The sequence below is a fragment of the Ptychodera flava genome, chromosome 17 (assembly GCF_041260155.1).
Source record: "Ptychodera flava strain L36383 chromosome 17, AS_Pfla_20210202, whole genome shotgun sequence".
Classification (NCBI taxonomy): Eukaryota; Metazoa; Hemichordata; class Enteropneusta; family Ptychoderidae; genus Ptychodera; species Ptychodera flava.
The window spans coordinates 27,322,295-27,338,049 of NC_091944.1; the positions used below are offsets into that span (position 1 = coordinate 27,322,295).

The 15,755-nt window shown below is 37.5% G+C and overlaps 1 protein-coding gene across 1 annotated transcript; it reads right to left on the reverse strand.

The window, feature by feature from the left end:
• LOC139116511 (monocarboxylate transporter 12-like) lies at positions 1-4,924 on the reverse strand. Its single transcript, XM_070679127.1, has 5 exons — positions 4,745-4,924; positions 3,232-3,794; positions 2,440-2,644; positions 1,319-1,483; positions 1-542 (listed from the first exon to the last, which is right to left on the reverse strand). The coding sequence occupies exons 1-5, from the start codon at positions 4,836-4,838 to the stop codon at positions 349-351; spliced, it is 1,221 nt and encodes a 406-aa protein (XP_070535228.1). The 5' UTR covers positions 4,839-4,924; the 3' UTR covers positions 1-348.
• Positions 4,925-15,755: the final 10,831 nt, after the last annotated feature.

Here is a 15,755-nt window from a genome sequence, read left to right on the forward strand (position 1 = left end):
TATGCAAAAAATGAACTGTCCAGTATTTTAATGCAAATAGAAGCTTCTTCAAGTCATGAAATTTTATCTATACATTTTCACGAAAATTCTTTATTAACGTCTTTGTGACAGTTTTCGCACAGCTGCAAGTGTGACAGTTGTTTGTCACGTTCACAATCTCTTTGTCAATTTTTTTGAGGACATTGATGACGAGAACACAATACACAGATTCAATCAGGCGATATATAATTTTGATTTATTTTCACATAAGCGCTCTTCTTACGGCAACATTTTCCTGTGTTACTTTGAAACCCATTTTATTGTCTTCAATATAGACTCCCTCTATGTCCAGTTTGGCGTACGTTGGTTTCATTCGTTTAACTTGTGTGCCACCTTCATGTCTGCATCTGCATCTTCCGATTGCGACTTTCTTTCACATTGACCTCGCTTGCTAATTCGATCCACTAGTGGAAGTGTCGCGGCTAGGACAGATGCAAATATTTCCAGACCTCCAGCTAACCAATAATATCCATCGTAAATGTTGGAACTATCGCGTATCCAACCTACAGAAAAAAGTTGGGAAACGGGATCTCATCGAACGAGTATGAACTTATTGACGGTAAAGTCGAGTCGTAAATTTTGAGGAAAGGATCTACGTGTACAAACCAATCATGGCTATGGTCTTTAACTACGTTTCATACAGCGGTGGCGGGCGCACTAACTGAGAAGCTTTCAGGTAGAGCTTAGGACACACATTCTATTCTTGGATCTCCCAATTTGAAACTGATTGCTTCGAAGTGTTAAAGCAATACGCACCTCGGGGACAGATACTCGGACTCTAAAATTTTAACAATACTTCCCTGGTCTAAAGCTGATGTGGGCTCAATGTAAAGGTCGTTAAGTAAGTGAAATTTTCGCATTTTTACTTTGTGAAAATTTGATTATCCCTGTAGATGGGATGGCGGCGGCCATTTTGAATTTAAAGTGTCGTACTTTTCACGTCATTTGCTTTTCTACACCAAAAATTTACGAGATGACCTCTGATTTCTATACATTAATGTTGACACGCAATGATGTTAAGTTTATTTGATAAAAATTGAAGCAAAAGTTTAAGCATTTCTCTCTTATTTCTAGTCGGCCATGGTTAAGCTCGGGTAGGGGGCACATTGCGACATTCATTTCCTCTGAAAAAATATTATTGAATGATATGTCACTCGCTCAATGTAGTATTGTTGTCACTCTACTCGTCAAAAGGGGCACATACAATGCTTCAGCAATGATGGCGCTGTCTATCCAACACACTTGTATCGATCTCTCAATATCGAAACGAGATTTTTACCTCCTAGCGGACTGAAAAATAGCGACACCATTCCTTGCATGACGTTTAGTAGAGACATGGCATGCCCCAGTCTGTCACTTCCGAACAATAACTTCGCCATGATGGAATTGAGTACAATATATCCGCCATTACATATACCAAATACGACGATAAAGACGATCTGGGCTGTGTGTTAGGAGGCACGAAACAACGATTATTGAGAAACGATAAACGAAAGTTACCAGGATAGACGGTTGATACCGAAGCAATGATTTGGTTTTTTTGTTGTTGAAAGCATACTTAGGAAAAAATAACAATACAAGTGGACAAACATGACTTTCGATCTAATAATTACAGATATTTGTGGCAAAATATATAAGATGTTGACAAATCATGGCTTGTACATCGTTGACATTGTTGTAGCTGAAGTCTATGCAGATGATTTTCCTTCATGATATATATATATATATATATATATATATATATATATATATATATACATACATACATACATATATATATATATATATATATATATATATATATATATATATATATATATATATATATATGATACATGTATATTTACATGTATACAGGAATACAGGTATACACACAAACATTTTACAAGTACACATGTATACATACATGTTAGGGAGAGTAAGCCAGTAGATTTCGAGATATCGTAAACAGAGGTGTCTTTTAAATAACTTTTTTTCCGAGTCACTAATTATAATAAAACTTGCTACTGTCATCTCTTCGTCACTGGCTTTGCCTTCCCCATCGGCACAGCCGGAAGTGACGGAATCGTACTCACTACTCAATGGACTTTTTCATCATGTAGCTCGCTGGGTAAGGGTTTATATATACAGTGATAAAACGTTGTATCGTTGTTGCCTAGTGATCGCCTGTATAAGGAACATTGCTAAAACAGAACGTGTTCTGCTTATTACGAAACAATAACGACCATTCCGCAAATTATGCTCACAAGTTGGTTTTCTAGGATTGGTCGTTTTTTTAATGTTTCACTGTGCGACCAATTTGTAAATTGGTGCAATACGTTTGTAAATGATCACTAATGGCGTTATATCTCCCAAAGTACAACGCACCATTCAACATGAAATAATAAATCAAATTTTTACCTGTAAAGTTTCTTATGTAAATGCCCAATATTAAGGATATACCGGCCAGAAACATGCACAGAGTATAAGGTATAAACTTAGAGATTTTTTTCACGTGACTAACAGCACCGATACACGTTTGTCCAACCATCTGCGCCAATCCCATGGCAGCCGGTATGTATGCACTTTGGGTATCAGAGATGCCGTAATCACGTGCTCGTCTTACCTAGAGAAAAGAGTTCAATCAATGTAAATGAGTTGAACTTGACCATAGAGGGCATCCTATATTTTTATGCAGGATATAAATTACAATCCGTAAAATATAAAGGAGTGACACTCTGATGGCAAATACAACTTCCAAACTTGCTAACTTTACAACCCTTACTAGGTCATTGAAGATTTGCATAAATTCACATCAGGTGACAGTGGCGTGTCAGCCATGTTGACTCATAGAACGTCCGTAACATTATTATAATGCATTATTGATGGCGCACTCGTTTGTTTCGTGGCCACCCGAGTGAAAATCAGTGGTTGGCCTCTATAGCTGCTGATGACCGAATTCCTTTAATGTGTACAAAAAGTAAGAGTCGTAGAGTTACTGGCAAGAGACAAAATTCCACTGACCAAATAGTGATTATAAAGGCGTAAAAGCGAAGGAGCCAAGGGAGAGAGAATTTTGTGGCTACATCTTCGTCTCGAGTGGGGAACTTGTGGCCTGCAATATTGGTTCTCTTGTGATTCTATATTGCCTTGGTCAGGATGAAGAAAAATAGTTTCTGTCGCTGAAATAATCGAAGTGATAACAGTACTTACAATGTGTACGTTACTTGCAGTTGTTCCACAACCCTGTGCGACCACGATAATACCAATCACTACAAACATTGGTGACTTGAATAATGAGAAATCGTATACTGCAATCAGACACGACTTCAAGCAGCCTGGAAAAAGTCTGTTAGGTCCTGAATCGTTCGCGTCATCATTTTCGGCTAACATGTCACATGAACTTGGAAGCTCATTAGTCTCCGATTGTGAGCTCTTCTTGTCTGTGTTAACATCCCTATCACCATGTTCGTATGATTCAATTTCTTCACTCTCATCCCCCCTTAGTTCAGAGCCACGCGGTTTATTTGAATATCCAACTTTCAACGGTCGCAGGAGGGCGCCAACTACACACGCATTCGACACCATTCCGGATAGAATCAGCAGTGTTCCCCTCCAGCCGTATTGGTCGACCAACATTTGAGTCACGATGCTAAAAAACAACTGTCCAGCGCCCGTCCCTTGCAAAGCTAGTCCGATAGCAACGGAAAAACGCTTGTTAAAATATATACTCACTATTTCAATGTACAACACATATGTGAGACCAAGTCCAATTCCTGTATGATAAAGCAGACGATTCATTGGTGATGTTTGTGTGTTGTTTGGTTTGTTTGTTTGTTTGTTTTTTGGGTGTTGAGATTTTTGCAACAAAATGCAAACCCCCAAATAGCTTAAGAAACAAACAACAAACCAAATACACACAAGTCAAAAAGAACAAAACAAAAAACCCAACCTAACAGGGAATTTCTCTTACTTCACAGTAACTTTTGATTTTCCTTTCATTTTCTTTTTGTTGAAAACAAGCTCAAGTTATTGTTCTTCGCATAAAAGTATGCTTAAATACAAAGTATTAGGCTTCAAAAGATGACACGTTGTGTACTGTATGCTGTGTTGTTGTTGACAAATGAATTCTAGTCTGGACTAAAATTCGGATTCGGCTTTCAACAATTACAATAAGCTTTAGACACATACACGCTGTCTTGACAAGTTAAACAAGAATAGGCACTGTAACGTGTTTTTGGATATATTAAGAAATTTTGTTTTGTTAACTGCGCAAAAACGATTGAAAATATATCAAAAGTTATAGGTAATGGGGCTCGAAAGTAACGCAAATATTCAAAGGCGTACCATGGAGTCTATGTACGTCTTTGCTTGAAATCTCTTTGAGCTGCACCAGAATGAGAATAATTGCCAATTTGTCGATAGAGCTGTGGCTCTTGGATCACTCATTTGTAAGACTAATTCACATACATCAGTTGTATGTCTTTGGGTAGGACCCCCGTCCTGTCCGCGGCTTTGCCTGCAATACACTTTATTGCAATATCATGGCTGCGGTGACCTATCGTTTATTCAATATGCAACAGTGTTGATAGAACATGGCACGTCTTTTGTATATAAAGTAAATAGTTCCTTTGCGAAGAAAAAGGTGTTCTAACTGCTAACGGTATGTAGATCTGAAGACCGCACTCTCTGACATTGGAAACTGTAAGCTTAAATGTATTCTCACCCGAAATCAATCCATAGGTGATATATAATTGATACAGCTTTGTCGTGAAAGCGCTGGCAAAAATTCCTAATGACGCCAATACACCTGCTGCCATGGCAGTTTTCCTGTGTCCGAATCTTTTAGCCAAGGCAACTCCATAGCTTGTAGATAACACCCAAGCCACGTGAAATATTCCCAATATCCATGCTGCAAACGATGTAAAGAAAGACATTGAAATGTTGTATTAGCAAAAGGATTCAGGTTGTCCCTATAAAGCCATACCTACACACAAACAGGTAATGCAGAGCCAAGTTGGGTGAGTTCTTTTAAGGTATCTCGCGCCTCGAAACAACACCTGAAAGTTTTCTTACACTAGGGAAACAGTCAACCATTACCTTACCAGACCGAGAATAAAAATAAAGGTTCTGTATGAAAATTTTGGTACTAGAAAAACAAATTGCCCAACATTTACCGAGCAGATTTGAAATTCTAAATGGCTGCCATCCCTTGTTAACTCTATGTAGAAAAATCAAATTTTCGATATTCGGAAAAAAACTAAACATGAAACTCCTAGCTTCTGTATAATAGGGCCTCCACAAGTAGTAGATCAGTAAAGTGTTGTAAAATTTTAGCGTCCGAATCAATGTCCAGCCAGGCACATCCTGCCTTAAAGTAACAGCGACGTAAACATAGAATCATGTGCATTTTCTTTTAAAATCACATATGCTCATTCGGCATGACCAACTTGGCAAAAAACAAAATAAAACAAAACAAAACTATCCTGTTGACCCAAGTTCAAAGAACCTCGTCATATCTAGCGGAACCATATGTGGGTACATACCGGGTGCTTTAGCAAGGAGCTAAAGTTTCCCTTTGCGATCTGCATGTGTTGCTTGTAAGTGAACGTTCATGCTTGAGATACTTATTGTGGGGAATTTGTGTCGCGTTTAAGCCAAAAAGTACAAAGATGTTTGTTACGAAATTGAGTAGCCACGTCGGTTTGGTGTTTCACAGATTCTGCCCTAATATTGCGCTGGTCATTTGCGCCTAAACGTCTTAAACACTATGCGACGTTAGGCTTATTAGTTACGTGTTTCAAGCATTTTGTGGACTTTGAAATAGCTCTGATTTTTTTCTCTGCGTGTGTCATAAATCAAACATGGGCACCAAACATCCTAAAGCGCGACTGAACTTTGTAAACTTACGAGCAGTATTCATTATTGTTTATGGACACATTGGGCCACGTATTGATTGTACTAGTTGGAAGCGACATTGATCTATAGCTTACTTGAACGAAATAAGTTCTCATTGGCAAAGATACTTTAAAAGTTGAACATATTTACTTTGTTATTTTATCTATTGGTTATCTCCCTATGATTTAACCCCTCGAACTATAAACAAGAACAACCACTTGCTACTTTGCCCCTAATCTAGAGAAATAACTTGAATGTGGTTCAGATGTGTAAATTTCTGCAAAACAAAAGACAGAGGTCGTTTACTTTGCTTATCAGGATAATATAAACAAAATTCGCATTGTTCCGCTTACCCGACCTTGCCTATCTTTAGCCCTAAACGTTGGGTTTCTCTTTGGATAAATACAGTAAAAGAGGCGTGTAAGCCATTGTTAGTCATAGAACGGAAGTAGCATCATTCTGATGATCGGTGTACTTGCTATGCGTAGCTACCAAAGAGAATTCACTGATTGGCTGTTATCGATATGTGACGGACTTACTCTAGCAAGTTTTGTACAACGCTTTTGAATACTGCACTAATACCGCCAAAATGATAACGCAATCGTGTTTTGACCCCTGTTCCAAAACTTACCTGTCGCAGCCTTTGATTCGCCAAATGCGTCCAAAAATGCAACATAGAGCACACCGAACGATAGCCAGCTTCCGGCACTGATCGTAAAACCTATGAATGTAGCCATGACAATAACCCATCCCCATCCGCCCTCTGGGGGCCGGGGATCACTTGTCGCCGCGTCTTTCATAATTGCGAACTGAAATCAAGTAAAATTTATGACATTGGCATTGTTACGTTGTATTTACATCTGTGGACCTGCAGAGAGTGTAGAACTAAGAATCCTTTCACTTCCGTCTGTCTTAAGATTGCAGGATGCATGAAACTTAAGTAACAGATATTATTAATTTGTACTTTGTAATTAAGGTAATTTGTATATATATATATATATATATATATGAGGCAACTACCACGAACAGCATGATAAAATTTGACTTTCACAAAGAATGCTGTGTTTGCGTTTATAACAACATGGAGGAAAGAAAATTCACAGAGAAAGTGACGCCTTATGTATTGTAAAGATTCAGAGAAAATAGATTGAATGAAACAAGCTGAAATTGCAGCAGGTTTTACGAATTATTATACTCCCTAGTAAAGCATTTGCACGGACTCAAGACGTTACAATATACATTACAAACGTGCAAAGGGTTCATATATTGGCACATCTGACAAGCACTGGACCACATCAACGGGGTATGTATATTATGAATTGTACTTGACATTGATGTCTTGGGCGCGTTCGAAATAGTGTAAGCCTTTTCATGTAATTGAACCTTAGACCACAATGTCGACTCTAATTCATACACGTTCAGTGAATTATCGAGTACATCTGAGGAGAAAGGAAGGTCAAACCTGATGCAATACAAAACTGGTTTCATTGATGATAATTTTTTTCGTGATATGATCTTTATATCATATTTCGCAGACTATTTATTCATAGTTTGTCTGTTGTCTCTACAGAGTAAAATGTCACACCATACGTGGGCAATGCAATGCAATGCAATGCAATGCATGCGAACTCTTTTGGTCATTGGTAATGTAAAGTGTGTAGCCAGATGCAGAGATGGTGACGTTCCACCTTAAACTTGGTTGTTCCTTGCTACTCTCCTTTAGCTGACAGTCTTCTCACTACTGTCAGCTAACGAGAACAGCAAAGAACAAACAAGGTGGGGGGGGGGGCGACGTCGCCATCTATATATCTGATTTTAATCAGATTTATTTCCTAAGGTAGTATGCGCCTCGAATATCAAAGATTGAAACGTTTCGTCAAACTTTCTTCAGTGAAACCGTTAACCTTTCTCTTACCAAATCAACGATTAAAATCAAGAGTCACCAAGGTCCAGTCACGGTCTACCTTTATGACCATATGCTTATGCATGTATTATGGTAACGATTCTCATAGTAAGTCCAAGACAGATTATGACTCGATAACGAAAAGGGGAATGCTCATCTCAGAGGGTACAAGGAAGGACACTCGTACTCACCTGTAAAACGAACGATATACCGTAAGACAAGCGACAGTATAATGGCATCAAAATCAAAGTTATACCAGGTATTTCTCGACTTAACCGCAGGGCTGTTGGTCGGTTTATCTGTTCAACTGACAAGGGTCAAAAGCCACGGCCCCGACCTATTTGTCTCAAGTTTTACTCGACGGATTACACGATTGTTTTCTGACCGAGGAATGGCTAAGCATATGTTTGTCACCGGGACACCTGACGTCAAGCACTTGCAGACGTCTCAGTACTGGTCCTTTATGCAAGATTCCGTGGTCCAGCCTTAATATTTCTCAAATACTTTAAATACAGCCTCATTGCGAAAGTTAATGGTATTTGCGAATGAGTTGCTAATTTCAGTGTAACTTCCGAATAATTTTTGTTGGTGACCTCATTTTCCTAAGTGCATGATACTTACAAAATTTAACTTTAAAGTTTCTTAGAAATGCAATCAGCAATTATAGGCAAAATATCAAATATTCTGCGATAACATTAAAAGCGATACAAAATCGCCACTTTAATATGAGTAAACCCGGGATGGTCATCATCGATATATTCATACATTTATGATACGTAATTATTAGAGAGTATTATAGCAAGCCCATTATGGACGAAAGCAAAGTTTGCATCACATAATGTGCGAGGCGAAGCTACGTGCATTATGGAGTACAAAGTTTGCTTGAGTCAATTATGGGCCAGAGCGGGATACATAATAGCTATAAGTTCATAGTTTTGGCAAAGCCGATGAATTTGTAGATATAGAAGAATTCTGGGCCACAATGTTCGATAATCGGATACATTATCTGTAATATTGTGAGGAAACGACGTTTTAAAATTCAATGGTATTGATGAAGCTATAACGTAATGCAAATTAGCACTCTTGAAGCTAATTTTACCAAAACGTAATATCTCTAAGAAGATGAATATTGAACTTTCAAAGTCGTAAGACTAGTCATAAAGAGAAAATAATGATTTGACAGAAAATGATAAATCCACAAACTTGTATATGGAAATTCATCACCATATGAACAAAACCGAGAGACATCATTCCTAGAAACTTACAAAACCAAATTTGAATGCTATTGGACAACGATTTTAGAAGATGAATATTTTTGAAAAAAAAGACCAACTAACAAAGCAAAACTAATCATGAAAATACAAATTTGCAGATCAAGTTAATCTTAATTTCAACAAATCTAAATTGGGTGAGATCTGGGAATATGTACAGCAAATATCAATTCTGTGACATTACGTGTAAAATTTAGTAAGAAACAAGAAATTTACGGTAAAACCTGTCTTAGTATTGTAGAAATAACGAAGCGCTGACCATTAACGTTTATTTATGGGCAAGGGCGAGAGGAAAGCCAAAAAATAACGGGCGAGGCTTGCCGAGCCCGTTAATTTGGATTTCCTCTAGCCCGCGCCCATAAATAAACGTTAATGGTCAGCGCGGAGTCTGTTATTTCAATTACATTATCAACGATCCCCGATAAACCGTAAAAATTTACGAAAATTTCCCGTGCGAACGACAACGGGGCCCCAGAGCCTGTCAGTGAGTAGTTCGCGCGCTGCAAAAATTTTGCAAATCCGGCGATTTGTTTGAAAAAAGCATCTAAACTTGGCCAAAAAATGCTCCATTTTATTTTGTGGTTGATTATGATCTTTGTACAAATCACAATTTTCGTTTTAGCCGTAAAGTTACTATGTTTACTATATTATTCATATTCACGGGCATGAAAACAAACCATAACTGTGTATTTGTGGGCGTCACGTGGTTCAGCTCGACCAATTAAAACTCAATGGACAGGGCATGGTAATATAATCATCCTTATCGAGTTATATTGGTTATTTCGTGGCAGTCCAGTAGCATTTTACATGTGACAGGCCATTCATCTCTCGTATGTGGTCAGTGGTGGCAAAATGTAAAGTTTTCTTTCTTAAGAGTTTCAAAATAATCCAAAACAAGTGGTAGATCAGAAAAAAAATGTAGCAATTTGTGAGTCCGAATAGTTGTCCCCGAGGCACAGTCACGGTCTACCCTAACCACACATTGCTTAAGCATGTATTATGGTAACGATTCTCCTAGTAAGTCCAAGACTGATTATGACTCGATAACGAAAAGGGGAATGCTCATCTTACAGGGTACCAGGTAGGACACTAGTACTCACCTTTAAAACGAACGATATACCGTAAGACAAGCGGCAGTCTAATGGCACAAAATCAAAGTTATACCAGGTATTTCTCCACTTAACCACAGAGCTGTTTGTCGGTTTATCTGTTCCACTGACCAGGGTCAAAAGCCACGAACCCGACCTGGTCTCAAGTTTCAAGTTTTGCTCGACGGATTACACGGGTGAAAATTGTCTTCTGACCGAGGATCGGCCAAGCATATCATTTCTGTCAAGGGGACATCTGACGTCAAGCACTTGCAGACTCTACGGCATTGTTCGTATCTGCAAGATTCCACGAATCCACGCTTAATATTTCTCTAATTCTTTAGATATTGCCTAATTGCTAAAGTCAATGGAATTAGCGAATTAGTCGCTAATTTCAGTGTAACTTCCGACTAATTCCTGGTGCTGACCTCATTTCCCAAAGTGCATGATATTTGCCGACTCGGACTTGAAGATTTGTTACATATGCAAACAGCAATCATAGGCAAAATATCAAATATTCTGCGATAACATTAAAAGCGTTACAAAATCGCCACTTTGATTTGAATAAATCCTGCATGCTCATCATCGATATATTCACACATTTATGATTTGTAGATATTAGAGATTATTAAAGCAAGCACATAATGGACGAAAGCAAAGTTTGCATGACATAATGTACGAGTCGCAGCTGAGTGATTATGGAGTGCAAATTGAGTCAATTATTGGCCCGGTGGGGTACATAACAGCTGTAGTTTTGGCAATGCCGTTGAATTTGTAGATGTAGGAGAATTCTTGGCCACAATGTTCGATAATCAGATACATTATCAGCAATAATGTGGGAAAATGACGTTCCAAATCCACTGGTATTGATAAAGCTATAATATAATGCAAATTAGCACTCTCCAAGCTGTTTTAGCAAAATGTTTTATCACTGAGAAGATGAATAAAAGTTATAAGACTAGTGATATAGAGAAACAGACTCTCCAAAAAAAGCAAAAATTATCCTCAAAAATATAAATTTGCAGATTTCATCATAATTTGAACAAATCTCGATTGGGTGACATCTGGGAATGTGTACACCAAATATCAATTCTATGGCATTATGTGAAAAATTAAGTAACAAACAGGATATTTACCATAAAGAATATCATAGAGTTAAAGTAATACCTGTCACAGTTGTCATTCTTATTGAGTTATATTGGTTATTTTTTTGACAGTCCAAGAGCATTATACACGTGACAGGTCATTCATCTCTCGTATGTGGTCAATGGCAACATGTAGACTTTTCTTACTTTAGGAGTTTTAAAATAAGCCCCAACAAGTGGTAGATCAGAAAAGAATTGTAGAAATTTGAGAGTCCGAATATCTGTCCCCGAGGCACAGTCACGGTCTACCTTAATCACCATATTACTTATGCATGTATTATGGTAACGATTGTCCTAGTAAGTCGAGGACACATAATGACTCGATAACGAAAAGAGGAATGCCCGTCTTGGGGGGTACCAGGTAGGACACTAGTACTCACCTGTAAAACGAGCGATATACAGTAAGACAAGCGGCAGTCTAATGGCATCAAAATAAAAGTTATACCAGGTATTTCTCGACTTAACCGCAGGGCTGTTGGTCGGTTTATCTGTTCAACTGACCAGGGTCAAAAGCCACGAACCCGACCGATCTCATGTTTTGCTCGACGGATTGCATAAGCTTATGTTTGTCAACGAGAAACAGTGACTTGACGTCAGAACTTGCAGCCTTCTGAGGTACTGGTCTTCTGTGCAAGATTCCATGACCGATACTGAGTATTTCTCAAATACTGTAGATATTGTCCAATTGCTAAAGTTGATGAAATTTGCGAATTAGTTGCTAATTTCAGTGCAACTTCTGTCTTATTCCTGTTGGTGACCTCATTTCACAAAAATGCGTGATACTTAAAAGTTTGAAGTTTGTTACAAATGCAATCAGCAAACATAAGCAAAATATCCTGGGAGAAATATATATATATATATATATATATATATATATATATATATATATATATATATATATATATATATATATATATATATTAAAAGCGTTACAAAATCGGCACTTTAATTGAATAAATCCTAGATGCTCATCATCGATATATTTACACATTTATGATATGAAATTATTAGAGATTATTAAAGCAAGCCGATAATGGACGAAAGCAAAGTTTGCATCACATAATGTACGAGGCGAAGCTGAGTGCATCGTGGAGTACAAATTGAGTCAATTATGAGCCAGGGTGGGTTACATAACAGCTGTAGTTTTGACAATGCCGTTGAATTGGTAGATGTAGAAGAATTCTGGGCCACAATGTTCGATAACCTGATACATTATCAGTAATAATGTAAGGAAACGACGTTTCAAAATCCACTGGTATTGACAAAGCTATAACTTTATGCAAATTAGCCCTCTTTAAGCTGATTTTACCAAAACGTAATATCTCTACGAAGATGAATATCGAATTTCAATGTTGTACGACTAGTAATATAGAGAAAATGATGTTTAGAAAGACCAGATAAGAACTGAATATGCTCACGTCTTTTGCAACAGGTTCATTTATAGTAGTACGCTTCACAGAACAATAAGATATCTGTTATGTCACTATATGTAGCAGGTTTTATCGACTTTGCACAGTACTCTCAGAGTTTAATCACTAATTACAAAACTTTATTTAATATTTAAATGAGCTGTTAATTAACTTGACACTGCTCAATTCTTCATGGGACAATTAGATATCCATCAGATCAACATTTGTAGCACGTTTCATTTAACTTAATGCTGTAATTTTAGAGTAATGTCAATAATTACAAAGTTCATTAAATATGCAAATGAGCCCTAAATTAACTTGACACTGTTCAATGTTTCATAGCACAATTAAATATTTATCAAATCAATATCTGTAGCACATTTCACCAAATTTGATGCCGTAATTTCAGAGTTATATACTAATTACAAAGTTTATTATATATGCAAATCAATCCTTAATTAACTTCACACTACTAAATGCTTTACAACACAGTTAGATATCTGTCGGATCAGTATATGCAGCAGTTTTCATCACATTTGATGCAGTTATTTGGCGTTATATGAATAATTATAAAACTGAATGAAATATGCAAATGAGCTGATTATTAGCTTGATACTGCTCAATGCTTCTCAGTACAATTGGCTTTTTATCAGATCAACATCTGTAGCAAGTTTCATCAAATTTAATGCTGTACTTTTGGAGTAATATCACTAATTACAAAGTTCATTAAATATGCAAATGAACCCTTAATTAACCCCAAACAACTAAATGCTTTACACCACAATTAGATATCTGTCGGATCAGTATCTGTATCAGATTTCATCACATTTGGTGCAATTATTTTGGAGTTATATGACTAATTACAAAACTTCATAAAATATGCAAATGACCTATTTGTTAATTTGATATTCCAAAATGCTTCTCAGTACAATTAGATAATTATCAGAACAATATATGTACCAAATTTCACTGACTTAGGTGCCATAATTTCAGAGTTATATACCTAATTACAAAGTTCATTAAATATGCAAATTAACCCTTAATTAACTTCACACTACTAAATGCTGTACACCACAGTTGGATATCAGTCGGATCAGTATCTGCAGCAGATTTCATCACATTTGGTGCAGTTATATTGGAGTTATACGACTAATTACAAAACTTCATAAAATATGCAAATTAGCTATTTATTAACTTGACACTGCCCAATGCTTCTAAGTATAATAAGATATATCAGATCAATATTTGTTGCAAGTATCATCAAGTTTGGTGAGGGAATTTCAGAGTTATCTCACTAATAACAAAAGTTCATTTAATATGCAAATGAGAAGATAATTGACATGACACTGACAGTATCATGATAATGTTCTGAGATTGCCATCTGTGAAAAGTTTCATGAAATTTTGTGCAGTATTTCTTGATATATGTCTACACTGTCATTACTGTCTCCATAGGGAAACCATTGTAAGGAAAAAAACGATATTGCATAACTTCATTAATATGCAAGCCGCGCTAACCAAAATCTAATTACCTCTTGCAAGTAGCATATGGTACCTGTCTACCAAATCTGACCTGAATCCGTTCAGACGTTTTTAAGTTATCGTGTAAACAGACAGACAGACAGACAGACACACACACACTCACACACACACGGACAGACAGACAGACAGACATCGCTATGACATTAGCCCACGTGTTTACACACGAGAGCTAAAAATGAGAAACCCACAAACTTGCATAAATAAATTTCATCACCATCTGAACAAAACCGAATGACATCGTTCCTAGAAACTTACACCAAATTTGAATGCTATTCGACAAACGTTTTCAAAGAAGCAGATTTTTGAAAAAAAGACCCCCAAAGCAAAACTAATCCTCAAAAATATAAATTTGCAGATTTCATCATAATTTGAACAAATCTAAATTGGACGAAATCTTGGAATGTGTACACCAAATATCAATTCTATGGCATTATGTGTAAAATTTAGTAAGAAACAAGATATTTACCATGAAGAATATCCTAGTGTTTTATAGGTTACTTTGTGGCAGTCCAGTAGCATTTTACATGTGACAGGCCATTCATCTCTCGTATGTGGTCAGTGATGGCAAAATGTAAAGTTTTCTTTCTTAAGAGTTTTAAAATAATCCAAAACAAGTGGTAGATCAGATAAAAAAATATAGAAATTTGTGAGTCCGAATATCTGTCCCCGAGGCGCAGCCACGGTCTACCTTAATCACCACATTACTTAGGGAGCGTTCAGTTTTTACGGCCTGGGGGGGGAGGCCGGCAAAATCTTGTCGCCGGTGTTCAAAAAAATATAGACCCCCCCCTGCATTTTTTGTGAAATAAAGATGACCCCCCCCCTTTGTCAGACGAAAAAAATTGATGACCCCCCCCTGAAAAATAACCAAACCCATGTGTCAAATTTACCCGCATGGTTTGGATTTGAACTCCGGTACGCGGCGCACTTTATTCGTGTAGCAGAGATGCCAGTGCACAAACTTCTCAGCCACATCCATTGAAACCTCTGTTAATTAGGACGACTGTAAGGCATTTTTAACTTCATTTCCATAGACAACTCATGTCCATGGACATTGTATAAAGTAAACTTTATTGGAGTGGTTCGCCAAAGGCAGCCCTCCGGTTAAGAGGGTCATGGGCTATTACGTAAAGTCAACTTTATTCTAGTGGGCCACCAAAGGTGGCACGCCGGTAAAGAGGGTCGATCATGGCTATTGCATAAAGTAGACTTTACTGGACAGGGCCGCTGAAGGCGCCGGCCATTACCATTATTCAGTGCGTGATCCCAGGGGTCCCTCAAAAATGTTTCTAATACAAGCCGCGGCTTCAATTGGGAATTTTACGGTAAGATTGCCCTGGGGTATTACATAAAGTCAATTTATTGTAGTGGGCCGCCGCAGGCAGCCCGCCGGTAAAGAGGGTCGATCATGACCATTGCATGAAGTAAACCTAATTGGAGTGGGCTGCCAAAGGCGTCTGCCTGTTAAGAGGGTCATGGGTA